Consider the following 27,531-nt stretch of genomic DNA (forward strand, 5'->3'; position numbering starts at 1 on the left):
GAATAGCAGATTATGAATATAAGATTAATTTATTTGCTGATGATGTTTTGATATATTTAACTAATCCAGAACGATCTTTAATTTATTTGCAAGAACGTTTAGAACATAATAAGGTGAATTGGGACAAATGTGAAATATTACCAATTTCTAATGCAAATTATAATCAGTGTAGACAAATTACTAAATTTTGTTGGACTGATAAAGTTAACTATTTGGATATAATGATTGATGTAAATATTAAATCACTGTATAATTTAAATTATGTACTGTTAATGAGAAAGATTAAGGCTGATTTGATTAAGTGGAAGGATTTACCTTTGTCAGTAGTAGGTCGAGTAAATTGTATTAAGATTAATGTTTTTTCGTGAATTCAGTATCTTTTTCAGTTGATCCCTTGTTTACTTTCGAAATCTTTTTTTAAGGACTTAAATAAAGTAGTACGAGAATTTTTATGGAAGGGGAAGTTAGCTAGAGTAGAGATACATAAATTGACTTGGAAATATGCCTTGGGAGATTTACAATTGCCTCATTTTCAAAATTATTAAGAAGCAGCTCAATTAAGATTTATTAATCGCATGTTGGATGTTTCATATCCTCCTATTTGGGCTAGGGTAGAATTGGCTAGTATTTCAGAACCTTACTCACATCATTTCATATTTAAGTGGAATTCTGTTTTATTACAGAGATATAATGTACCAATTTTAAAACATTCGTAACAATCGTGGTCCGATTGACTATTGTGAGAAGGTAACACGCTTCTCTGGACACCGGCAGGGGGCCTACGACATCAACGTGGATGTGCTGAAATCTCCGCACCGCCGGGTTGAATTGCTGGATTGGGGCCTGTGTATGCCGGTGGACCTTGGGGGCCTGTGAATGCCGGTGGACCTTGGAGGCCTGACACCTTGTGCAGTTCCTTGCCATCTCAGTCACCTCCATTTTGAGCCCGTGCCACACAAACCGCTCTGCCACCATTTGCACCGAAGTCTTCACTAACGGGTGGGCTAGGTCATGAACTAAGCTGAAAACCGACCTTCACTGCAGTGGGACTACTGGGCACGACCAGCTGGTGGAGACATCGCAGAGCAGCGTGTCCGGGCTGTTGGATAACTGAATGTCCTGGAGCTCGAGGCCAGAGGTGGCAGTCTGGAGAGCCTGCATCTCTGTGTGTAGTCAAGGCCAGGGGGCGAGAGCGTTGATCGCCGGATGGGAGAGCACATCCGCCACAATGTTGACTTTGCCTGCCCTGTGCCCAATGTCAGTGGTGAACTCCGACACGTAGGAGAGGTGGCATTGCTGGCGAGCTGATCACGGATCTTTGGCCATCGCGAGTGCCTGTGTGAGGGGCTTGTGGTCCATGAACACCGTGAAGGGCCTGCCCTCCAGAAAGTATTGAAAGTGCCGGATGGCCAAGTACAGCGCCAGGAGCTCCCGGTTGAAAGCGCTGTTCTTGAGCTCCGGCAGGCACAGCTGTTTGCTAAAGAAGGCCAACGGGCGCCACTGTCCGTTGAGCCAATGCTCGAGTACGCCCCCTACCGCTATGTCTGAGGCGTCCACCAAGAGCACCATGTGTGCTTCCGGGCATGGGTGCACCAATAGAGTTACGTTGGCGAGGGCCTCCTTTGTTGCAGCAAAAGCGGTCTCTGCCTCCTCTGACCAGGTCAGGACTTTCTCCTTAGTGACGATCAATGCGAACAGCCATCGCATGGTGCAAGCGGGGCCGGGGATGAATCGATGATAAAATTCACCATCCCCATGAACTCCTGCAGGCCCTTGAGAGTAGTTGGCTTGGGGAACCGCTGGACGGCCGCAACCTTCTCTGGCACCGGGGCAGCACCTGCTGCCGAGATGGTGTGCCCCAGCAACTGCAGCATCTGCTTGCCAAACTGGCAAATTGGCCACATTGACCATGAGGCCAAACTCTGCCAGTTTGGCAAACGGTATGGAGGTGAGCCTTGTACTCTTCACAGTTGCAGCTGGCGATAAGGATATCGTCCAGGTAGATAAAAACAAAGTCCAAGTCCCTACCCACTGTGTCCATGAGGTGCTGAAAAGTCTGGGCTGCGTTCTTGAGGCCAAAAGCCATACACAGGAATTCAAAGAGGCCAAAGGGGGTGATGATTGCCATCTTGCCAATGTCCTCAGGATGGACTGTGAACTGACGATACCCTTGCACCAGATCAACCTTGGAGAAGACTTGCGCGCTGTGGAGATTGGCCGAGAAGTCTTTAAAGTGTGGAACCAGGTACCTGTCCGGTGTGGTCGTGTCATTCAAACACCAGTAATTGCCGCAGGGTCTCCAGCCCCCGTTGGATTGTGGGACCATGTGGAGAGGGGATGCCCAGGTGCTGTCCGAGCGACAGATGATCCCCAACTCCTGCAGCCAGGAAAACTCCTCCTTTGCCAGCTGCAGCTTCTTGGGCGGAATTCATCTGGGCCCTGTGTGGAGATATGGTGGTATACCCTGTGCTGGGGTAAGGTGGCGCTGAATCGTGGTTGAAGGATGGCGGGGAACTCATGGAGTATGTTTGAATACTCATCCCTGGATGTGGCGATGGTGGTGATCTTGGGCCTGCAGGCGTTCATGGCATCAGGCGCACCGAATGGAAGGTGCGAGCATTGACCAGCCTCTTGCCCTTCATGTCGACCAACAATCCGTGTGCCATCAGGAAGTTGGCCCCTAACAACGCAGTACCCACTGAGGCGAACACGAACTTCCAGCGGAATTTCACTTTCCCGATCTGGATCTGCGCCCTATGGGTACCTAAGGTCTTGATGGCAGAACCATTGGCTACCCTCAAGGTGTGACCATGAGATCACACTGTCTCAAGGGCGGTGGGGGGCAGGATACTCAGTTCCGCTCTTGTGTCCACCAGGAAATGTCGGCCGGTGGAATTGTCGGTAACGTGAATGAGACTGTCCATGTGACCAGCCGTCGCAGCCATCAACGGTGGCTGGCCGGGTCATTTCCCCTGGTAGTCATACAGTTGTCAGCACTTACGAGCTTGTGCTCCCCAGTGCTGATGGTAAAAGCACCAGGTGGAATGGTGCTCCTCCAGCTTGTGATTGGGGGAGTGTTGCAGCCGGCTGGCTCTTGGTCGTGCAACCTGACTGAGGGATGCTTCATTCTCCCTCTTGGTGCACCAGAGGGTGTCCGCTCAGGCTGAGACTTGGTGTGGATCCATGAAGTCTTCATCCGCCAGGAGTAATTGAATGTCCCGGGTATCTGCTCGAGGAAGATCTGACGGAATAGGAAACAAGGTTTGTGATCCTCCACCAGCACCAGCATCTCATCCATTAGGGCCCGTCGTGGTGCAGGAGCCTGGAGGCACGCTGCTGAGGGGAGAGCATGAAAGTGCCAAGGAGCAGGTTCTTGAGGGCAGGATATTTACCCTCACCATGTGGGTTGTGTATTAGATCGTCCACCCTGGCTGCCGTTTCTTCGTCCAGCACGCTCATGACATGGTAGAACATCAAGGCGTCTGCTGAACTGTTCCTCAGTTGAAACTGTGCCTCCGCCTGCCCGAACCACGTTTGCGGGTGATGGGTCCAGAAGGTGAGGCAGCTTGATGGCAACCGCATTGATCTCTGCCAGATCCATGTTCTTGAGACCAGAGAGGCATCTGGGCTCAACGAGGTTACCAATGTAGTGCTGGATACAGCCAAGAAAGACTCAGCCACCACATTGAAAGTCATTAACTACTGTTTTTATTCAAATTCAGCGCACGCCCTTTTAAGGACAGCATTAGCTCAGTCACCTCGTGCATTGTGACGTCATAATCACTGCTCCAGGCGCTCGCTGGGCAGGAGACTTGAGGCAGGGAGAAAACCCTAACAGCGCCATCTTCCCATGGCTGCCCTGCCATGTGGCATTACACGCGGGGCCGGTTTGCCATGAGAGAGTGCGCCGCCACAGAACCTCCTATGAACCCTCTCCAAGTCACTACATCTTTTCTTAAATGAAGAGCTGCTCACAATACCCTGTGAGGTCTCACCAGTGCCTCATAAAGCCTCAACATCACAACCTTGCTCTTATATTCTATTCCTCTTGAAATGAAAGCCAGCATTGCATTTGCCTCCTTCATACATCTGGCTATTCTTTTGGGACCTTGTGCTTGATTTGGCATGTTGGTGGGATGCACTTCAAAAGTACTTGCCAGTAAAATGAAAAGATTGTCATATCAGTCTGAAAAGGACACCAAACGTGCTGCATATCAATTAAATTCTATTTGTACTCCTGTCCATCCACAATCACAGGTGATTATTGTGCTATGGTAATGAGTTAAAAATGGAACAAAAAAATTTCAATACAAGTTGAACACCGATTCCTTTGGTGGCCCCTCTTCAGCACAACGGGAGGGGATGATTCTTCTTTATCTCTGGTTCCGAGTTGCACCATTTCCTTCGCCTCTCTTTTGACGAGGTGTGCGCTGTTACTTAAATGGAAGATGCTGCCCCGCTTACTCGTGATCAGTGTTGTGTGACATTATGTCCTGTATGAATATGGAAAAGATTTGTTATTCAATTAATAATTCAAATATAAGATTCCACAAGTTGTGGGGGTCATTTATGACTCACTATATTACTTTATAATTTTACTCCAATATAATTAAATTAACTCGTTTCTTTTCCAAGTTCTTTATATAATTTTTTTCACCTTCATTTTCCTTTTATATCTTTCTTTTAATATATAGCATCTAGCAAAGTGGTTAGGTAAAGGGTTTGAGTTTTTATCATTTACTATTTTCTTCTTTCCTCTTTGTTTTTATTATTAGTTCTTTTTTCTAAAAAAGGTATATTGCAGTGTGTTGTGAGCGGGCACAGCAAAGAGACTGAGACAACAGGCTGTGGTATCACAACTGCTTTAATTTGAATCTCGCACTGCAGGCTTTAAAGCCTTATTCCGTTCCGCCCCCAACGTCCCGACGACGCAAGCATGTACGCAACCTTCCGGTCTGGACCGGAAGAGATGGTCCCGCAACGCCATCCTTGCCGCGACTGCCTGCTGACTCCCCGTGACAAGCAGGGCCGGTTCGCCGCTACGAGAATATGTGTCGCCACAATATACTATTTAGAATATTAATTATGGATATGATTTACAGTTTATATATGTTAGTGATATACAGAATTGTTGAATTGTATTTGAATCTTATTGAATTGTACCCTTTTTGTTCATATAAATTCTTTATTAAAATCAATAAAAATACCTTAAAATAAAATGGAACAATAGTTGGGGGATGGGCATTTTCCAACCAATTTTAGATGCGAAGAAAAACAATTCAGGAAACGTTCTTGTTATTTTTTATTGTCACAATAGTAAAATACTCCCTATAAAGATGATATGTCTGTTTCTAAACCGACTGCTGTCGTTCCTCGAAAGACGACAAATGTTTAATTTGGGGGTGGAGAGTGGACTCCCCTTCGATAATCTCATTTGTTCCCGCATCATGTGGAAGCAATTGATAAATGCACTTGAAGGGACTATTCATCTCGTTTCCTCGCCTTTTTATTGAAATGCCTTTATTTCAGGGTCGCGTACATTTCACTCCCGAAACCTTGTTTCGAGAAGTCCTACCCTTCCGGTACTGAGCAGCCGCCGAGTGATTGGCATGGGCGAAGAGCCAATTAAACGCTGGATGGTGGGCAAAACTATTGTGACGTACGGCTGGGTGGAGAGTCGAGTGAGCAAATAGCAAAGGGTCGAGGAGGCGGGCGCAGCTGTTTCCTGCAACTTGCATTGTGCTCGCTGCAGAATCATTTTAATTTTATGAATGAAAGCATAACTGCAGCGTGAGCCGAATTAGCGGATGGTTTTAATGCATAAAAAGATTGATAATTTCTCTTTGCAGTCTTTTTCCATCTGATATTACATCCTCATCCAATATTTATAGACAGGGTTCTTATTTCTGCGCAGACATGATATTGTCAGTGGATATGCAGATTTTCCATCCCGGTTTTGTCGTGCTGCGCGAATATTTTTATGTTTTTGCTTAATAACGTGACTATTCATTCAGTTATGATGTCGAACTATTTATTTTTAATTAACACACTCTTCAAATGGATACAATGACTAAGGTGCCTGCAAGCCCCTGAAGAACAAGGAGCAGAACACGACCTACTTCCTCGTTGAAGGGATATTTGCTTCCAGAAACGGTGCGTTGTGAATTGCATTATCTTCTCAGCTATTTGTGTTAGCTTCTATATTGGGCAGGGTTTGTGCGCGCGTTTTTTTTTGTACCATTGTCAAGAGTCTAGCCATGCACACCAGTGACTAAGTTGAGTGAGTTGTCTTGGGAACAGGGATCGGTACCAAAAACGGGGGCGTACGGACTACTGTTCCTGGTTCATCCCAGAATTTCTGAATTTTCTTGCTACCCTTGCTGCGATGAATGGTGCTTCACATGTACAGTAGTTCCGGTGATGAATACAACCCCTGTTAGGTACATCGCATTGGCCGCTTCTACCTTATTAGTCAAGGTGAATTTCTCTTGTGCAAGAGTAACTCCTGTGTTCGCCTTCGCCCTACTCTTGTCGGACTCCACTAGTGCTCAACTTTTTTCCCCACTCACTTACCACCGTAAGTAATCCCTAGCCATAGAGCAGCTATGGCATCCTATGGTCTGTGGTTAGTAAGGGATTATTTAAGGTGGTATGTGAGTTAGGGGGGGAGGGGGGAAGAAAGGTTGAGAGCCAGTGGTAGACTTTAAAGTTTTTATACTGGTCCCTGTGCACCAATACCCCACGTACGAACCTTGCCTAGTATTGTCACGGGAGAGGTCAACAACTTTCTTTTTTTCTCTCTTTGTGTGCGGGAGGAAAATGCACTTAACGATCACGAGTGTAGAGTTCAAACTAATTATCTCAGATCAATAGAATCAAAGGTTATGGAGAGGAGCAGAGCTACCGACAAATGTTGATTCCATAATTGCTGGCATAGTTGTAATATGGTCTATGGTTTGCGCAGATTGTAACTTTAAAGTATCTCCCCGAAGATCTTGATTATAACCCGATGAACCCACAACAAAATACGGTGCAGTGTGTTTACTTTCTTGACTGCAGTTTGCATACTTCAGGTATAGACCTGAGAGTTGATTCTGTTCCTCCATCCACTCGCTTGCTGCGGAGAGGCAGCTTTCTGATTTTATTTCAGGTGTGCAGCATCTGCAATTAATTTTTTTTCCATGACCGAATCGGAATCGTCCTCGCACCTGACTCAACGCGTAGTAATTCAGCTGCATCGTACACTTACAGAATGGGTAATCCTTGAGGATTAGGGCTTTGAAAGGAAATTCAACTGCACTTTAAAGTTTGAATGATGCTGAAATGATTGGATTTTCAAGCGTAAAATGAGCAACTGAACCAAGGAAGGGAGATAGCAGCGGTTCAATTCCTAATTAAATAGGGAATTCTGAGCGGAGAGAGAGTAATTGTACCCATGTCTGTATTCGATAATGTTATTTTGCAGATATTAGGAAGAATTAAGCGATCTTCTCCCACCCTACCCCGATTAACATTATGAAGAGTTACCTGGGAGTACTTGAAGACTTTTTATCTTACAAAAAAAATCAGTTATTAACCTCTCCCAGATCACTTGCTGGTACGAGGGTAAGGGTCAAACATGGGGTGAGTTCTTGAAACTAAAAAGGTTATACTAGTTGAGTTCCACAGAATCTGAGACCCCTGCTCTTTGTAATTTTTGTAAATGTCCTGAATGGAGAAGTTGAAGGATGGGTCAGTAAGTTTGCAAATGACATGAAGGTTGGAGGTGTTGTGGATAGTGTAGAAGGTTGTCAAAGGTTATCACAAGATATAGACAGGATGAAGAGTTGGGCAGAGAAGTGGCAGATGGAGTTCAATCCGGATTAGAGTGATGTGATGCATTTTGGAAGGTCGAACTTGAAGGCGAAGTACGTGGTTCATGGCAGGATTCTTAATAGTGTGGAAGAACAGTGGGATCTTGGGGCCCAAATCCATAGATCTCTCGAGGTTGCTCAAGTTGATGGGGTAATTTGAGAAGGCTTACAGAATGCTGGCCTTCATTAGTCAGGGGATGGTTAGACCACACTTGGAATATTGTGTTCAGTTCTGGTCGCCTCATTACAGGATGGATGTGGAAGCTTTGGAGAGAATGTAGCAGAGATTTTCCTGGATTGGAGAATGTCTTGAGGCAAATTTAACAGAGCTGGACATTTTCTCTTTGGAGCGAAAAAGGATGAGAAGTGACTTAATAGAGGCCAACAAGATTTATGATAGGCAGAAACAGAGTGGACAGCCAGAACCTTTTTTTCTGGGGTGAAAATAGCAAATACTAAGGTCATTTGTATCAGGTGAGGAGAAGAAAGTTTAGGGGAGAGGTCAGGGCAAGTTTTCTTTTACACACAGAGTAGTCGGTGCCAGGAATGAATTGCCAAGGGTGGTGGTGGTGGCTGGTACAATAGGAACATTTAAAAAGACTCAGACAAGCACATGGATGCAAGAAAAGTAGAGGGTTATAGGTGTGAGGGAGGGAAGGTTTAGATATTTGAGTAGGTTTACATAGGTTGGTATCCCGAGGGGCTGGTACTGTGCTGTAATGTTCAATGTTCTTTGTTTGTAGTTGCAGCAAGGCAAATGCAATGTTGTCCTTCATTGCTGAAATTATTGAATTCAAGAGGAGGGAGATCCTGCTGCTGCACCTGGAGTACTGTGTGCAGTTCTGGTCTTTCTTGATGAAAAAGAAATACACTGCTTTTGAAGATGAAACAGAGGAGGACCATCAAGTTGATCTTGGAAAAGTGGGGATTGGTTTGAGGAGAGGTTGACTACCCTGTGTCTATGCTCATTAGAGTTTGGAAGGATGTGGATGAATCTTATAGACACATAAAATTATGAAAGGAATAGATAAGATAAAAGCAGAGGTTATTTCCACTGGCCAGTGAGATGAGAACAAGCAGTCATACCCTCAAGAGTGAATTTAAAAGGAAACTGTTCCATTATTGTCACGTAATACTACATTTGGAATGTAACAGACATGAAATTCTTACCTTTTGTCAACTGTAAGGCAGATAGAGAGTCGCTTACTTTGCCCAGCGCCCCTCACAGAAACCTACAGCTCCTGGTGTTCCTAGGCAGTTTCCCCTCCAAGACCTGACCAGGCCTGAGCCTGTTTAGCTTCTGAGATCAGAACATCTCATGCATGTTCAGGAAGACTATTGACCGATCATCCAACCAACTACCTGAATGCCTTGCCCCACTGGTGAGCAGTACTGTTTCTATCACCAACAGTTGGGTTCCGAGGCCCATCGATGCTGCTCCCCCTAAGCATTCCAGGGAAACGCCCAGGCCAGCCGTTGTTAATGGCTGCAACAACCAGCCAACTGCAGAGCCTGCTACACATTCAAGACTCCCTAATTAGGCTTTTGCCTAATTTAAGAAAAAGATGATTTTCCCTGAAAGTATTGCATCCATGTGTAGTTCTCTGCCCAATGAAGGCCGCCTCATTTCGTATACAGATTTTTGAATAGCAGGGAAATGAAGAGTTATGGGAACAACAAATAAATGGAACAAGGTCCAAGGCCAGATTATCCATGATCTTGAGTTCTTCCGGAAGGACCTAAACTAGCTCCTATTTCTTGTGTTCACATAAAATTCTGTGTTGAGATTACTCAACAAGGCTGTGTAACCATTGCTTATGAGTCTTTGGCTTGGCTTCGCGGATGAAGATTTATGGAGAGGGTAAAAAGTCCACGTCAGCTGCAGGCTCGTTTGTGGCTGACAAGTCCGATGCGGGACAGGCAGACTGACGGCAGGAAAAAAAATTTCAGGGTTGTATGTTATCTCGTGTATGTACTCTGCCGATAAATTTGAGATTTGAACTTTTCCTATTTTCTTTCCCCCTCCCCCACCACCCTTGTATACGATCTCCATTACCATTTTTAGTTTATGCCAGGGATGTTGTAAATCAATATTTATTGTTCATCCCCTCTGGTATTCTTTCGAGGTATGATTTGTTTTCACTGAGCAAGATTTATTGGAATAAACTGAAGAAACTGTTCAGTGCGATCGTGTCCTGAATGGCACTATAGAAATGCAAAGTACAAAAGAAATTAAAATATTGCATTTCTACAGTGCTATTCATGAGTGCCACAGTCAATGAAGACTTTTTGAAGTGCAGTCTCAGTTATAATGCAGAGAATACAAAAGGCATTTTGGAAAGTCCAGATGACAACTCACCATTCCCAGCGGGGTCCACAGCACCTTAATTTCTTTTCACATTGCAAAACAAAAATATTTTTAATGTCGTCAGTAGAACAGAAGTACGGAAGAACCCAAAACTTTACTGCTTCATGAGGAAGGAGGCCCATAAACTTTGAGCAGAGTCCTCATGGGGGCCATAGCGGGGGAATAAAAAAGGTTGAGAATGCCTGTGAATGATGCTGGTTCAAAGATATTAGGTCATCAGAATAATGCTTATGCTGTGGAAGCTGAATTCAGTCCAAGTCCAACACATTTTTGCAACTGTGAAGAAGACAGTAATTATTAATCAGCTGGATTGTAACAAAGACTTAATTTCAGCTCACTATTTTCAGATGATAAATACTCAAAATGGGTCACAGCTGCACAAGCAGAAAACTTCCTAATGATCCCTGGGCTGTGGCATTTTCATTTTTGCTTCATGATTATTTTTATTTAATGAGGCAGGTTTTTGTTTTTGCAAATAGATCTGCTAAAAGTGATCGATCAAAGATGCTATTTTGGAACTTTGGTGTCTTACAGAGCTGCTCTTGCGAAGCCACTGATATTTATCAGACCATGCAGTAAATTGCTTGTGTTTCATAATTACATTTATCTATACAGTTATTTTTACTTCTAGCACTTGTTGCATAAAAAACTGCCCTCATTTGTACAAAATATTGGGAATTATATTGTCTTAAAAAAGGATACACTTACCATGGAGGGAATGCAATGAAGATTTGCCAAACAGATGCCTGGATGTCAGGTCTGTAAAACAAAGAGAGAAAGGTCAGGCTTTTATTCTCTAGAGTTTAGAAGAATTGGCTACATTTTATTATGATTTCTCATCAAAGTGTGATAGATGCAAGACTGAAGGCACATTATTTCATATGTTTTGGTCATAGTTCCTTGCTTTCCAATATTGGTAAAGAATCTTCCATACCTTGTCTTTAGTTTTTAATATTAATTTGGCTCCTCATCCTTTTCTTGCCCTATTTGGAATAAGTAAGTCAGCTGATTTAAATTTGCCTGGGCTACAATCCCATGGAGTTGCCTTTGCTCTTCTTATTGGCAGAAGAGCTAGACTTGTGAGATGGAAGGATGCTGTCCCTCCTATACAGACTCAATGGTTATCTGATGTGATGGCATGCTTGACTCTTGATGGGGGGAAGGGGGGGAGAGAGAGAAATGAGATGCTCTGCTAATTTAATGAAACTTAATTTTCTAAATTTATGGGGTCGTTTCCTTAATTAGTTTCAGAATTTATAAGATTATTGGATCGCAATTTATGGTTTGGTTGTCCTTTCTTTCATGCATTAATAGACCCATATGTTTAATCATAAGTTCACAAGGGAAGGGTTAGATTATTAAAATAGTTTTCTGTTTTAGATAGTTGTTTTGTCTATTTGTTGCTTTCAAAAATTGTTTACAGCTATTTATTAATATGCATTTATTTTGGATATATATTTTGTTTTATAATAAAAAATATTGGAAAGAGGAAAAAAAAGATGGAACTGGAATGGCAACCCCACAGCATGCATTCTGGAAAAAAGAAATAATTTCTCGGAACAAAGTGGCTGTGTATATTTAAAAAAAACATCAATATTTCAAGGAGGAATAGTTTTGCAAAGTGAAGTTGTGTTTGAATCACTTTTCACAATGCAACGGATTAAACTTCAGCTGGAATTATTTCAATGGAGCTTTCTGAATGAATGTTTCTTCCCAATGCTGTTTTTGAACTTAGCAATCTATATTGATTTATAGGTACAGTATAGTCAAGTTACAGATAATGTACTGATGTGTTGGTTCTGAAAATGAAAATCAACATAAGGTCTTTGCTGAGAATTTGGTTTGTTTTCAGCTTTATTGTGGTTGAAGTGAAGCTACGTGCTGTCAGTTTAGGTGAGTCGTGCCGTGCGTTTTAGCCTGAGGACTTGTTATGCAAACAGTTTCCCTCATTTACAATAATACCCAATGTTGTGAGCAAACTAACACTCCAGATGGAGCAGCAGTAGGATTGAAAGCTGCGCAGCATTGCTCGAAATTTGATGAGGCCACATCTGGAGTATTGTGTAAATTTTATGACACTCCTTAAATATACTTGGAAGTGCAGTGAAGATTTGTCAGATTGATCCCTGAAATAGCAAGTGTGTCATCTGAGAAGTTATTGAAAAGGCAGGGCCTCTATTCTCCTGTGTTGTTTTTGTTTCATTATGTTTGAATTCAAACTTTTGTTTTGTGGAATTGCTCTGGCACATTTGGTTTGAAAAGAAGAGAGACAAAGGCAGGGACTGACTCCTGACATTGATACGTGTGCCACAGAATGAAACTTCTACAGCCAGAGTAATTGGGTTGGAATAGATTTAGGTCCATGCTATCATTCATGAAACATAAACTACTTCTGTCACAATAACTTGGCCTTGTATTTATGGTACAAAAGTAGAAGAGATTTTAATGAACAAACTGTTCAACAGCTGGTTAGTATTTGAAGTTGCATAAAGTTTTTTTGTTTTGATTTTCATTTGATAAGGATCTCATGCTAGCCCAGTGATTTTTCAACCTTTTTTTCTTCCAACTCACATACCACCTTAAGTAATCCCTTACTAACCACAGAGTACCTGTGGCATATGTGGCAGAAAGCATGGGTCACCTGAGGGAAGGTGGTTCACTAAGTTGCAGGCCCACTTTCTGGACAGCTGCAGCACCTCCACAGGTTTCTTGAAGCTCGGTGAGTAGTTTGAGCTCCTTGTATTTTGGCACCCAAAATGGCAGCACCAAAATGTTACCTTCGCGTATAGGACCCGGGGTGGTTTTTGAGGAAATATACTTGGGAGGGGGAAGGAGGGGTGATCCTATATGCCGTCAAATACAATGTATACTTATTTGGTCGGTCACCACTACCATTGGAAGGGCTGCAGCCACTTTGAGCTCTGCAAGCTGCCACGAAGTCCAGTGAAGCTAATAACCAGATCAACTGTCTTTGAGATTTTGGAGGATGGTTAGGTATTTATAGCCGTGTCATCAAACTACAAAAAGTTTGAAAGACTTCATTGCAGATAGGAGTGAGTACAGGATTGGATGAAGATTCAGTGACCAACCTTGCATCCAGAATGCACAACTTATTCTTTAGCAAGTTTAATTGACTCTGACCAGCTTTGCATTCTCCAAAGAAATGTTATATAAATGCAGGTTGTTGTTGTTGCGTGTGCCTAGTATTCCTATTTAACTCCCATCATTTTGAAAATGGTACAACATTCATTGACAAATTTCTGTATGTAACACAAGATAGCAACTCTACTTTTGCTGTGAATTCCACATCACATAGTTTACATAGTAACTGGGGCATTTGTTTGCTCAGCGTCACATACAAGGAGAATGTAAGATGGCGTGCAGCTTTCTGATCTGAAAGTACAGGGTTTATTCGTGGGAATTATGGTTAAATCACTCACAGAGACTACTGCCTTAGAAAAGCCTCAGGTCTGGGTAGAAGCAAGTTAGAACTTGAGGGGGAATTTAACTTTGGGTGACAAAAGAAAGGGGATAGTATCCAAAGTAAGTATTATAATGGCTTCATGGTATTTAGATGTACTTGAATAATTTGAACTGACTATTGGTATAATGTAAAGTAAAAGACAAAAGTCTGTAGATTGAAGTAAAAATACTATGCTGGAGAAACTTAGCAGGTCAAATAGTGTACTTTATATTTCTTTTCTTTCTTTGGCTTGGCTTCGCGGACGAAGATTTATGGAGGGGGTAAAAAGTCCACGTCAGCTGCAGGCTCGTTTGTGGCTGACAAGTCTGATGCGGGACAGGCAGACACGGTTGCAGCGGTTGCAGGGGAAAATTGGTGGGTTGGGGTTGGGTGTTGGGTTTTTCCTCCTTTGCCTTTTGTCAGTGAGGTGGGCTCTGCGGTCTTCTTCAAAGGAGGTTGCTGCCCGCCAAACTGTGAGGCGCCAAGATGCACGGTTTGAGGCGTTATCAGCCCACTGGCGGTGGTCAATGTGGCAGGCACCAAGAGATTTCTTTAGGCAGTCCTTGTACCTTTTCTTTGGTGCTTTATATAGCAAAGATAAAGATACATTACCAACTTTTCAGGTTTGAGCCATTCATCGAGGAGTTTTTCGTGGGAGGGAGATGACCAGAGGTGATTAAATTGGAGATGGTGTTAGGGACGGTGGTGTGATGTACTATGATGGTGTCCTGAGGTCAGTGTGCCTTGTCTGCAGGTTTCATGGTGAGGTTGGGATTGTTGTGGAGAGAATGGAGGGCAGAGTGTTCAGAGTGTTCAGAGGAGGTAGAATAAAAATGGGGAGTGAAGTTCAGGCTGTTGATGTCTTGGGGCAATTGGAAATAAAAAGATCCAGAGTGGGCAGCTGGCTAGAATGATGTGTCCAAGAGGAGGAAGAAGGAATCGTGGAGGGGGGAGTAGGAGCAGAAACACAGTCGTGGATGTAGGCCTGGAAATGGAGGCGACAGAAGAGGAGTTTGGCATCGTATCGTGTGTGGAATTCATTAAGGTGTGAGCTGAGAGGAATGAAGGTCAGGCCTTGATGAAGTGTTCAAGCCGGAAATGTTGGTTATGTATCTTTGTACTGTTTGACCTGCTGAATTTCTTCACCATTGTGTTTTTATTGGTATAATGTAACATCCATTAGATAATGCTGGCTAAGAAATATAATAATTCCTCTAACTTTATCATATTCTGGGTTGGTTGATCTTCACCCATTTGGAAAGGATTTATGGCAAAATAGTAGAAAATACGTCAAGCTTCCAATCTAAAAAGCAAGACTATTTTTGTTTGAGGAAAGGTTTAAGTGCATGGCTCCATTTTATGACCCCATGATCCTCTATCTGGCTGCCATGCTGGAAAACATTTCAGAAATATTCCAGAAGGAGCTGATTGTTGACTTCAGAAAGGAAAAACCAGAGGTGTGATCTCGGGTATCAGAGGTGGAGAGGGTGAGCAAATTTAAGTTCTTGCGAGTTGCTATGTTGGAGGATCTTTCCTGGACCCAGCACACGAAAGGCATCATGAAAAAAGCACACCAGCACCTCTGTTTCCTCAGGAGTTTGTGAAGGTTTGGTATGACACCAGAAACCCTGACAAATTTCTACAGACGTGTGATGGTAAGTGTGCTGACCAGCTGCATTATGGTCTGGTATAGGGGACACCGATACCCTTGAGTGTAAAGCCCTGCAAAAGGTAGTGGACTCAGCCCAGGACATCACAGGCAAAACTCTCCCCACTATCATCTACAGGGAGCGCTGCCATCAGAGAGCAACAGCAATCATCAAGGATCTACACCACCCAGCACACGCTCCATTCAACTGCTACTATCAGGAAAACGGTGTAGGTACCACAAGACTCTCACCATCAGGTTCAGGAAAGCTACTACCCCTCCAGCATTAGACTCCTCATTTAAGGAGTCTTAATTTTGCATCTTATTTTTTTATGTTCATCTCTGTATTGCAGTCAGTTGTTTATATTTCTGTATAGTATTTGTTTGCATGGTGTTCCCTCGAAGCTGTGCATGCACACATTGGAAATCAGTGTGCACACAGTTGAAAGTGTGCACACGCGTGCTCGCACAGTCCAGTGTGCACATGTGCAGCTTAGAAGAAATTCTGAACATTATGCACAGATTTTCTTTTTGCACTGCCAATAAGTGGTAATTCTGCCTCATCCACAGGAAAAAGAACTTCAGGATAATATGTGATGCCATGCATGTACTCTGACACTAAATCTGAAACTGGTTTAATAAGAATCTCGTGTTTACCAACCATAGCTTTTCACATCTCTGTCAAGAACTAACGATGAGCTGGAATCATTTAGAATGCCTTGTGTTTAAATTGTCACATTTTGCAAGTTAGAAGCTAAGTATACATAACAATGCCTTCAGGCAACTAGCTCCAGAGATCAATAAATGTTCGGATATGAAAGAAATCAAGGAATGTGGGGTGAGTGAAGGATGATTGCACCAAGGTACAAAATCATAGAATGGTGAAGTAGTTGCAGAAGACTGAATTTCCTACCTTCAACAAGGTATGAGCAAATTGTGTCTATCAAACAGTACACTAAAGCAACAAATTGTGTTTAAATTTTTATATAATAACTGGCAATAATTTAGAGACTTATTTCGCTCTGCTCCAGCTGTGGCAGGACATTATTATAATCTCATAATTAACACTGAATTCTATCTGAAGATAGTATTACAGAAATAATGGATCAGAAAAATTTTTTTTTTGATGTAAAGGCACTGACTTGCATTCAACATTCTAGAAAAGTCATTGTTTTTATTTTAGGTTTCTTGAATCCATAGCATGTTGCTTTGCAATTTGTCTATGTACCTTTGGTACAAAGATAAAACAAAGATTTTATGGACATTAGATGTGTAACAGTTTTGATCTCTTGCACTTTGTACAGTGCAATTTTGATTAGCTCAAGCATGGCATTTAAAAATTGCATTCAAATCTTGTTACTGAAATACTTGAACCCAATATATGAACATTTATTAGTCTAGTTGTACAGTTATGTTTTATATTCGTACATTGCAGGAGCCTCCTGAACTGCCAAACGAAGGCCATCTGTAAATTGGAGGTGCAACACCTCGTATGCTATCTGGGCACACTCCAATCTGTGGAACCACTCCCTATTCTCCCTCTTCTCCATCCCTCTGTCCTCTAGCTCTCCAGCCCCTTCCCTCTCTATTCAGAGAGCCACTCACCCCACCTCCCCAACATTTAATTCCAGTGCCTGCCTACAATTTGCTCATACCTTGTTAAGGTCTTGAGCCCAAAACGCTGGTTCTGTATCTTTATCTTTGCTATATAAAGTACACTTTTTGACCTTATCAAGCTTGATCTCCACAATATGTCATTTACAACAGCTTGATACCTCTTAATTTCTTAATTCTTTTTAGAAGTGATCCAGAAATCTCTGTAATTGCATCAAATCTTTAGCAACATGCTAAATTCTATGTTTCTCCAGCTTTGTGTTTTTACTTCAATCACAGTATCTGCAGACGTTTGTGTTTTATTCTTCTCTTGTACTGTTTTATATGTCATCTCAATCAGGCAGTAACAAAGGAGAATGTATTTGACAAATCAAGGATGAGCAATGCAGAAAGTTTTTTAAATTTTGGTCAAAACACAAGCTACAACAAACTGTTATTACCACTTAATGTGAGTTGGACTCGGTCAATTAAATGATGGTGAATGAAAAACATGTTCTGTAGCATCCACCTAGTTTCTATTGAGGTGATGTTGGTCATGCTGTTTTTTTTTAAGAAGGTTGTCATGAACCCATATTCAGTGACTAGTTTCAGAAGTGGGAGGTTGTGAAATGCGCTGCTATTGACACGTATTCTAGTTCTATATTTAAATAACACCCACTAGTGTTCTGCAGTCTTCCTGAACCAATATGTTCTGATAGTCTGACCATATGGGCTGAGTCTCAGACCTCCAGCAATCACTCACTGCAGCATTTGAAGTTGTACACTCAGGTTTACTGAATTGCCTATTGAATTCAGGACCTTTAGAGTACATACATAACATCACATACAACCCTGAGATTATTTTTCCTGTGGGTGAGGCAGATTTACTGCTTACTTAACCCCCCTCCCCACCGCCCCCGCAACTAGATCCTTGATATTCTCATTGGGAGACCACAGTGAGTACAAATTGGAAACAATTTCTCCTTACTGATCATCAACACAGGCGCACCCCAAGGATGTGTTCTTATCCCACTGCTCTACTCATTATACACCTACGACTGTGTTGTCACACATGATTCCATTGCCATCTACAAGTTTGCTGATGACCCCGTAGTTGTCGACAGAATCACAAACGGCAGTGAGGAAGTGTATAGAAGGGAGATCGATCAGATCGTTGAATGGTGTAATGACAACAAAACCAACACCAGCAAAGCAAGTAGAGAAGGGCACTAAAAGCACGCTAACTGTATGCAAAACCAGCTCCGGCGAATGGTCCCAGACCAGAATTGGAGCCTCTGATTCTCTCTCCACATGCTGCACTGAGCGCTTCCAGCATTTTCTCTTTTTTTTTTGTGCAGCAACTGCTTGCTGTTTTATAACAGAGCCTTTGTAATCTCATTAATGCTGCGTAACATAATCACTGAAAGTCTTTCAATGTCTGAGCCCAGCACAACCGAAACTAGATCTGAAATGTATGATGTGCAACAGCCCTCCAGTTTACCAGGCCTTCAGTAAGCCTATAAATAAATCATACCTTTTTATAGCCTTTTGAATGCATTCAGTGACAAGAAAAATAGATGACTGCAAAGATGGGTTGAATACATCTCAGGAATCAGGACTGTCAGAATCTTGATGGGAAAACATATATTTTCTCTGTCTTTTAGTAATTTGCTCCCTTTCATTGGTATTCCAAAGATGCACGTCTTTCCCAGCCCAGATGCTTCCTCCACCACGGCAACCAAAATAAAAAGAGAGCAAAACATAAGCAATTCTGAGGATTGTCTACAAATTCTCCAGTAACTGTTGAATAAATTCTTGCATTTGTCGACTGCATTCATAACCTCGCACCTTTTCATACTTTCTAGTTCCGTTGCTAAAGTAGTTACTATTTTATGTGGTAAAGAGGGTGCAACTTTAGGATAAAAGGGTGTCAATTTAAAGCAGATGCAGAAAACTTTCTTTAGCCAGAGGATCTGTGGAACCTGTTGCTATAGGCAAGGTTGTTGGATGTATTTAAAACAGAGATTGACAGGTATTTGATTAAGGGTTACGGGAGAAAGTCAGGGAGAGGGGCTCAGTGGGAGGATGGATCAGTTTATGATTAGAATGGTGGAGCAGACTCAATGGGCCAACTTCTGATCCTCTATCTTGTGATCTTGTAAACAACAACAATTTGCACTTGGGAATCACACAGAAGAAATGAGGTGATGCTCATGTGTAAATGTACTGAAAAGCATCAGTTTAGCAATCCCTTTGATGGTTTATCACCCTTTAAAGTATGCTAGATTGTCCACCTCAATTTATTACAGGAGTCTCTGGAATAGAACTTGAAATCAAAACTTCCTGATTCAAAGGGTTAACTCCATGGAAGGAATTGAGGTTCTAGTCTGTGGCCGATGATGCCTTCACCAATCATCAATTCAAACATCTAAACTAGCCTGTAACTTCATCAGTAATGAACTGAGCTGCATGGATTGCAAATATCAGAAAGCAATAGTTAAGAGTTCCCTGCGTGGCTTAGTGAGAGCAAAGGCAAGCCAAGTTGGGTAGACCACAGAAGGAAGAAAGTAATCTACCAGAGAAGCTCAGCAAGTCGAGAAGGCAAGTCAGTGGGAGTAAAAGAATGGTTGACGTGTCCTACCAGAGCCCTCAATCTTGGACCCAGAAGACCTGTTCACCTCTGTCACTGATGGATAAGCAATAATTTGCCTCAACAGTTGGAAGATTATCGAAGGTTCTCTTGCTTCTGACCTTGAACCATCTGGAAGGGTTTACAGCCATGAATGTAATATGAGGAGCTGATTGGTCTTTTCAGGTAGTCTTTTACTGTAATTTGAGCAATGATGAGCAAAGCTGTTACAGATCAGAATCCCCCATTATTTTATAATGATTAAACTGGACTGAGAGAATCTTACCGATGTGTGCCGTAAGAAAAAAAATAAGTGAGGAGGTACAATGCATTGGATGAAAAAGTACTGTATTACTTGTGTGAAGAATTGAAGGAATGAAGCATAGTAAAACAAACCAATGCTGGAGGAACTCAGCTGGTCTCACAGCATCCATAGGATGTAAAGATATATTAGCGGTGTTTTGGACCTGAGCCCTTCAAGGTATAAGCAAAAAGCAGACAGGTGTCTGAATTAAAATGAGAGATTAAGGAGTGAAGAATGGAAGGAGATGTGGAAAAAATGTCGGCAGGTGTCCAAACAAAATGGTAGGGACAAGGAGCACGATCCTAAAGGCAAGAAGTAATAGATGGATAAGGGAGGGAGGCCACAGCAGCAAGTAAGGGGAGAAGGGATGGCTCGGTGAATAGAGTAGAGAGCTGGAGGAAAGAAGATAAGGGGAAAGGGAAGGGAGGGAGAATGGAGAGAAGGCTAGCAGAAACTAGAGAAGTCTATGTTAATGCCATCCACTTTGCAAACTCGTGATTAATATTTGAGCCATTAATAATTAGCTATTTTTCTTGTCTGGCAGTCTGAACTCTCTGTAGTTTCATTTGTTATAAAAGTATTTTAAATATTGTTTGTAAGAAAGTGACATTTTTGTTCCATTTTGTGAAGAGTGTTAATGTCTCTGCTATGTGTGGTGATATTAATAAGATGGCATAATCTTCCTTGAGATAATTGGTGCAGTTTCCCCAGAGCACTGAATGTACAGAGAAAATGTGTATATATGGCATAACTAAAAGCCCTTCACTGCCTTGAATGAAATTGATTGTGAACTATATTATAATTGTGAATAAACTTTATTTGAAAGATATAACTTAATTAGTATTTTTATTATTTTGTGAAGTACCTTCACAAACATCGGATAATTCAGCATTTAAAATGAATGAAGTGCATATCACAAGAACATAAACTTAGCAGGCTAAGGTCGCTCCACCTTCCAAGCTAATAGCATTGGTCGTTAAAAATCACACATGGTACCATTTTCCATCTCCATTCACATCTTCCCTCATTCTGCTCTTGTCTTGAAAAAATCTAATTTATTTTGAATATCTACAACTGGTTTTACTTTGCCTTTTGGAGTAAAGAATTCAAAATGTGTGCCACCTTCTGAGTCAAGAAATGTGTCCTTATCTTGGTCTCTAATGTACTCTTTGTTGGGAAGTTCTGCCTCTTGGACCTTGACTTCTTGGCCAAGAGAAGCATCCACCCTGCGTGTAACCTGTCAAGCCCTTTCAGAATTGTGTATGTTTTAATGAGTTCTCTCTATCTTCTAAACTCTGTAGTGAAACTCCTGATATCTGGCACATATGGAGATTGGTAGATGCCAGATAAGTGAAATTGCTGGTTGCTTGAGATTGGTGAATTGACCGCTTTGGGGGAGCGGGGGTGGGACTAATTTTAGACTCTCATGGCTTTTTTTGAACCTATTTATTTTCTGGGTTTTTTCAACTACAAAATTGTAACGTTGTAATACAGAGGATCACGTGTGTCACATGATCCTACTGGCAGCTACCTAGTCATCTCACCTACCCATTAAGGTCAAGCCCTGCCCACAAGTTCGCACACACCTCGCCATTGCCCCCCGCCAGCCAATGGCACTATCAAGCCCACCATGTTTGGACCATTGGTCTCTTCTTCTTCCCCTGAGATGAACCCTAGCTCCACTCCATGTGGTGAACAGTGGGCAATGCTGTAGAGTCGTTGGTAGGTGTGCACTGACAAAGGATTGGGAGCTGTAGTATCGTGTGTCTAGAAATTACTGTCCTGAGTTTAGCTTAGTTCAGAGCCATGTCTGGACTGTATCAAGGGGCAGTGGGCACCATATTTTATTACTTGATTGTTTTTGTGGTTGCGAGTATTGGGTAGTTGTTACATCTCCAGCGAGGGTGTTGTACAATCTGGCGTGTGTGTCTTCCTGTTGCAACTTCACGACACGTAAATAAAGATTGCTGCTTAACTTACCAGAGGACATGGGTTAAGAGTGAAAGGGGAAAAATTTAGGGGGAACAGAATGATGGGAACATAGAATGAGCTGCCAGCTGAAGTGATGAATGTGGGTTCAATTTTAACATTTAAGAATTTGGACAGGTAAATGGGTGGGTGGGGTATTGGGTGCAGGTCAGTGGGACTAGGCAGGAAAAGGGATCAGCACAGGCTAGAAGGGCTGAAGGGCCTGCTTCTGTGCTGTAATGTTCTAACCTGTGTTCAGACTCACTGCTCTTGGGACCCATCGAACTTGTCTTTCCACACACAGCAAACTTGCAGCATACTCATGTACAGCTCAAGAATTTCATGAGGGGAAACTCGGGACAATGAAATGAGACTTGCACTACTCCAACAAAGAACAATGATTATCCAAGCAAACATCAGGCACTGTGAAAGTAGGTCACTTGTGGATAGAAAGTAAAGGTCATATTGAAATTTTCCAATTGTTTTAATCTGACCATTCTTTTCATTGTGTCCAGCCTACAGTTGATGGATAGAAATATGGACTACGAGAGGCCAAATGTGGAAACAATCAAGTGTGTGGTTGTGGGTGACAATGCAGTCGGAAAGACCAGGCTGATCTGCGCAAGAGCATGTAATGCCACATTAACACAGTACCAGCTACTAGCTACACACGTACCAACGGTCTGGGCCATTGACCAATATCGTGTCTGCCAAGAGGTAAGAAATGGGTGCCCTTTATCATTGGTGCATTCCTGGTTGGTTATAAAATGTGCAAATTGGTGTGCATTTTATTGTGTTTACTGTCAAGTTTTTGAAGCTTGTTTTTGAGAAATTAGACAGCATAAAACAACCATGCATGCATACAATACCATTAATATAATACCATGTTTGGGGGTGGTGGGGGGGCACGGTTATCACAGCACCGTTATAGTGTCAGTGACTGGGACTGGGGTTTGAATCCTGTGCTGTTCTTCAGGAGTTTGTGTGTTCTCCCCATGTCTACAGGGGTGCTCCAGTTTCTCCCACCCTTCAAAAACGAATGGGGATTGTTGGTGTAATCAAGCAGCATAGTCCTTGTGGCCAGAAAGGCCTGTTGCTGTGCTGCATGTCTAAATTTTAAAATAAAATAATAAAAAAATCAGTGTTAACAGGAGCTTTTCTTTCTCATAAGTGCCTGGCAATCCTGTGAACCCAACAAATATTTTCACATCTAACTGAATTGCTTTTTGGGAAAGACGGGTATTGTGTTTGCATCTCCTTTAGAACTACCCTATAAGGACAAACATGAAAAATAGGAACAGGAATAGCCTACAGACCCCATGATCCTGTTATGTTTTCAGATATGTTATGGCAACTGTATTTGTAGTCAATCCTAATATCTCATGATTCAGTTAGATCCAAACATCCATTGGTCTTGGTCATGAAAATGCTGAACCACTGACCTTCCACTTTAGCATGATGAATTATTAAGGTTCATAATGATTGATATGAAGGAATTCCTCCTGACCCCTTCTCCTGAGAAAATGTCCCTCATCTGGACCCACTCAATCAAGCCCCTTCTGAATTTTGTACTGCGCAGTCAGATCGCAGTTCTTCCTTGCAAACTCCAGATTGTATTGTCCTTTTGTTTTCATCATTCTCCAATTCCCACATGTACCATCTTACGCTTTGTAATTAAATACTCTCCATCCTATCACTGTTCTCTCATTCCAACACTACTTTCCCCTTGTTTAAAAACTATGAGATCAATGATATTTTCTAATTATGTGAAAACAATCACCCAGCTGAAAGGTTAATTCTTTCTCTTGTCCTGTTAATGCTGTCTGACCTGCTGAGTAGTTCATGATTCTGTCTTGTGGCACGGGGACAGTAAGTTCAGTTAGTTACTACTTCCAGGGCCATCTCATTCCAGGACTCTGAGACAGTAATAGAGCCGAGGAAGATTTATAAAGTCATGGGGGGCATGAATAAAATGAAATGTCAGTCTTTTATTCCCCTAGAACTAGTAGGCCATGGTTGACGATTAGAGGAGAAAGATTTAAAGGGGATCAAGGGCCAATTCTTTCACCCAGAGGGTGGCCCATAACTGGATTGTGCTGCCAGAGGAAACTTTAGTAGCAGGTGTGATGTTGACCTTCAAAGACATTTGGGGCAGGAACTTGAATTGGAAAATCCTAAATGAAATAAAGTAAATGGAATGCCAACTCTATCAACATGGACGAGATGAATCCAAGGGCCTATTTGGTGCTGTATGATTCCATGACTCTAAATTCAGTCACAAGATAATGTACAAATGACATTTGGGGCAGGAACTTGAATTGGAAAATCCTAAATGAAATAAAGTAAATGGAATGCCAACTCTGTCAACATGAACGAGATGGATCCAAGGGCCTATTTGGTGCTGTATGATTCCATGACTCTAAATTCAGTCACAAGATAATGTACAAATGATAATAGAATGGGAAGGAAAGATGATTTTAATTTAAGGAATCTTAGAATATAATTAAGGTTTAAAGCAGTGATTTTTTTCAAACTTTTCTTTCCACTCACATCCCACCTTAAGCAATCCCTATATGCCATCGGTGCTCTGATGAGTAAGGGATTGTTTAAGGTGGGATGTGTGAAAAGAAAAAAAAGTTTGAAGACCACTGTTTTAATCATCCCTAATTGACTCATTATGTGCATGGTTTCATAACTCCAAAGGAAATGGGCCAAATGGCAATTTTTCTCCAGCAAAATATTTCAGAAACAATTGAATCTAGAGCAGTGGTTCTCAACCTTCCCTTCCCACTCACATCTGGCCTTAAGTGATCCCTTACTCATCAGAGAGCACCTATGGCATATAGGGATTGCTTAAGGTGGCATGTGAGTGGAAAGAAAAAGTTGAAAAACCACTGGTTTAAATTATAGAATTATGTGGAACTAGCAACTTGAGAATTTCAGAATTTGTGCTTAGAATTTTGCTTTACCCTACGGTGTTGATCATGAAGACGATCCAAGAAGGTAGAGGTTTCAAGCTCCTTTATCTGAAGAATTTAAATGGATCGAGCTGAGTTTCTGCAACTTTAAGGTGGGGTTTTCTTTTGCATACAAATGACTGGTAAACAAAAGCAAAAGTCTGTAAATTTGGCAACTCTTTTATTGAATCAGAAAATATTGAAAATAGCAATCAATATTTCATATTATTTGGCATTCATGGGATTTTAGGTTTTGATATCATTGTAAATCCAGTACTATGAACTGTATCTTCAATTTATAGCAATAGATGTTAAAATTTATTTCATGTTTTCCCTGTTCTGATAGGGATATATGTTCACAAACTATTTACAAGTATAATAAGACCATAAGATATAGGAGCAGAAGTAGGCCATTCAGCCTGTCAAGTCCGCTTTGCCATTACATCATGAGCTGATCCATTTTCCCACTCAGCCCCATTCCCCTGCCTTCTCTCCTGTAGAGCGCTCTACAGGACTTACCGGGCTGTTGCCTCTTTGTCGCTAGTTTGTACCGAGCGTAGACACTTTTCACTGGTCGCTCATAGAGCCCTTTCAGCACCTTCGTGGCTGCGGCTTAAGTGGTCGCATCCTGGATGCTCTGGTAGACTCTCGGAGACACCATAGTCAACAATATTAGTAGTCAATGGCTGTCCTCTATCACGGCAGGGACAGAGAGTTGTAAGTATGTTTCGAAGTGGCTCACCCAGTGCTTAAAGTCATTCGAGGCTGTAGCCTGAATGTGGGTCGATGTTGAGGAGTTCCAGCCGTGCATATGCTCCATCCCGTTAAAACTTTCTAGTTAATAAAATTGTAGAGCGTGTCGAAAGAATCAAAGGCTTGTTGATCCCAACCAAGGCTTTTATTAACTAGAAGACTGGAGCGTATCACATGTAGGTTGACCAGTCCAGAATGACCTGGTCTGGCTCGGAGCAACCCTTTAAGACCTGTCAGTAGGCGTGGCTATGCTCTCAGCCAATCACAATCATCCTCCACTACAAATTATATTGTAGCCAATCTACTCATTGGTGATAGAATCTGTACTATCACATCCACATAACTTTCAATCCCCTGATTATTCAGATACCTATCAATCTCCACCTTAAATACACCCAATGATCTGGCCTCCACAGCTGCCTATGGTAGCAAATTTCAGAGGTTGACACCCCCCCCCCCCGCCAGACAAAGAAATTCCTACGCATCTCTGTTTTAAATTGGCACCTTCAGTACTGAAGTTGTGCCTTCTTGTTCTAGACTCCCCTACCACGGGAAATAATTTGCCACATCCAGATCTTTCAAAATTCAAAAAGTTTCTGAGGTTTCTCCCCACCCCGCCCCCACCCCCCCCCCCCCCCCTATTCTGCTGAACTCCAAAGAGTATAGTCTAAGAGCCATCAAACATTTTATTCCAGGAATAATTCTTGTAATAAACTCTACAATATAAATAGCCTCTGGCAATAAGTTGAAAAATTGTTCATGTTTTTAGATTAAAAGTCTAACTGGAAAAGGCAGTTTAAAAGAAAAATCAAAAATTCTGCAGCTGTCTGGCCAGATTTATTTAGTTGTAGGTTCAATTAATGCTCTGGAAATTTGAGCATGTAATAGAAGCTGATATTTTGGTGGTGAAGGAATGCTGTGCTTTCAGAGATGTCGACTTTCTGATTGGATGTTGTACTGAACCAGCCTGCACCCATCTGCCCTTTCAGATGGATGTAAAATTATCAATATTAAAGATCACTAAGTAAATTTCCAGATAGGCTAACTTCCATATCTCTAAAGCATTACTTCTTTGACAGCTGCTATGCTGGTTGTTATTGCAACCTTTCCTTGGCCCTCAAGCTTTTAGCATGACAAATCATCCTTGTAGTTCTTCTCTTGCTAATGTACAAGGCTTGAAAATTTTTGGCACATGGGAAAATATACCAGATGGCTCTGTACATCAGAACAACATTAATTTCTTGCTGGGTTGTGAGGAGTAAATCAGAGACTTGAAGCGTGGGTATATACATTCAGCACATCGGTTGAGATTCAGGAAGGATTCCAAACCCATATGCATGAGCCTCATTGCACAGCTCCAGAACTGGCTGCTCGGTTGTAGTCAGAGGTAAGACAGGGCACTACATTGCAGAGGTGCTGGTGAATTCCTGAGGGAAGGATTATAGATATAAAAGCACTCCCACCCCACTTATATAAAATAACGTTACCTCCACCATTGAGGCAGAAGAACTACTGATGATTTAAACAAGAAAGTCTACACATGCTGGGATCTGTAGGAAATAAAGGGTAACCAATGTTTCGGGGCTGATCTCTTCAGCTCTCCTGAATCTCTCTCTCTACCCCTCTGTCTCCTTTCCTCCAGCTCTCACCCCCTTCCCTATCCATTCACAGAGCTGCTCCCTTCCCCAATCAACTCAGTATTTTTTCTCCTCTCTCTCTCACATATATTCACCTATGACCTCAAGCCTTTTAGCCTGAGGTCCTCCCACTGCCATACCTTGACGGTGTTTCGACCTGAAATGTTGGTTACCCTTTACTTCCTATAGATGCTGCATGACCTGCTGAGTTTCTCTCGCCCTTTTGCGTATTGATGGTGTTTTCTTGGTCAATTTCAGTTACATAATCACTAACTGCTGGCTGCCTTCCATTCGAACTGGATTTAAAGTTCTAGAGTCTTGTGGCATGGAAACCAGCCCTCCAAATCACTAAGCTTAC

General features: G+C 42.2%; 2 protein-coding genes across 8 annotated transcripts in view; one reads left to right on the forward strand and one right to left on the reverse strand.

Annotated features, from left to right (window-relative positions):
• Positions 1-241: 241 nt before the first annotated feature.
• Positions 242-25,713, reverse strand: LOC138754110 (uncharacterized). 4 transcript variants are annotated; one of them, XM_069917934.1, is made up of 5 exons: positions 25,303-25,713; positions 18,460-18,645; positions 10,930-10,980; positions 10,213-10,497; positions 242-4,493 (listed from the first exon to the last, which is right to left on the reverse strand). In XM_069917934.1, the coding sequence occupies exon 5, from the start codon at positions 2,269-2,271 to the stop codon at positions 1,309-1,311; it is 963 nt and encodes a 320-aa protein (XP_069774035.1). In that variant the 5' UTR covers positions 2,272-4,493; positions 10,213-10,497; positions 10,930-10,980; positions 18,460-18,645; positions 25,303-25,713; the 3' UTR covers positions 242-1,308. The 4 variants fall into 4 exon arrangements, with proteins under 4 accessions (XP_069774035.1, XP_069774036.1, XP_069774037.1 ...); XM_069917935.1 differs by lacking the exon at positions 18,460-18,645; XM_069917936.1 differs by lacking the exon at positions 10,213-10,497.
• The window catches only part of LOC138754108 (rho-related BTB domain-containing protein 2-like), a 79,121-nt gene continuing 57,129 nt past the window's right edge, over positions 5,540-27,531 (forward strand). For 2 of the 4 annotated variants that reach the window (XR_011351568.1, XM_069917931.1), the window contains exons 1-3: positions 5,540-6,153; positions 22,131-22,257; positions 22,342-22,543. Coding sequence is in view for 2 of the 4 variants with exons in the window: in XM_069917931.1 (XP_069774032.1) it covers positions 22,352-22,543 (192 nt within the window). In the remaining 2 variants the exon portion in view is untranslated. Of the gene's footprint in view, positions 6,154-22,130; positions 22,258-22,341; positions 22,544-27,531 lie in introns of those variants that run through there. The other 2 variants (XM_069917932.1, XM_069917933.1) reach the window with 2 other exon arrangements.

The sequence above is a fragment of the Narcine bancroftii genome, chromosome 2, assembly GCF_036971445.1.
Source record: "Narcine bancroftii isolate sNarBan1 chromosome 2, sNarBan1.hap1, whole genome shotgun sequence".
Classification (NCBI taxonomy): domain Eukaryota; kingdom Metazoa; phylum Chordata; class Chondrichthyes; order Torpediniformes; family Narcinidae; genus Narcine; species Narcine bancroftii.

What these genes read in the sequence shown, in the direction of transcription:
- LOC138754110 (XM_069917937.1), bottom strand. Translation starts at nt 2,271, where the DNA reads ATGACACGACCACACCGGACAGGTACCTGGTTCCACACTTTAAAGACT.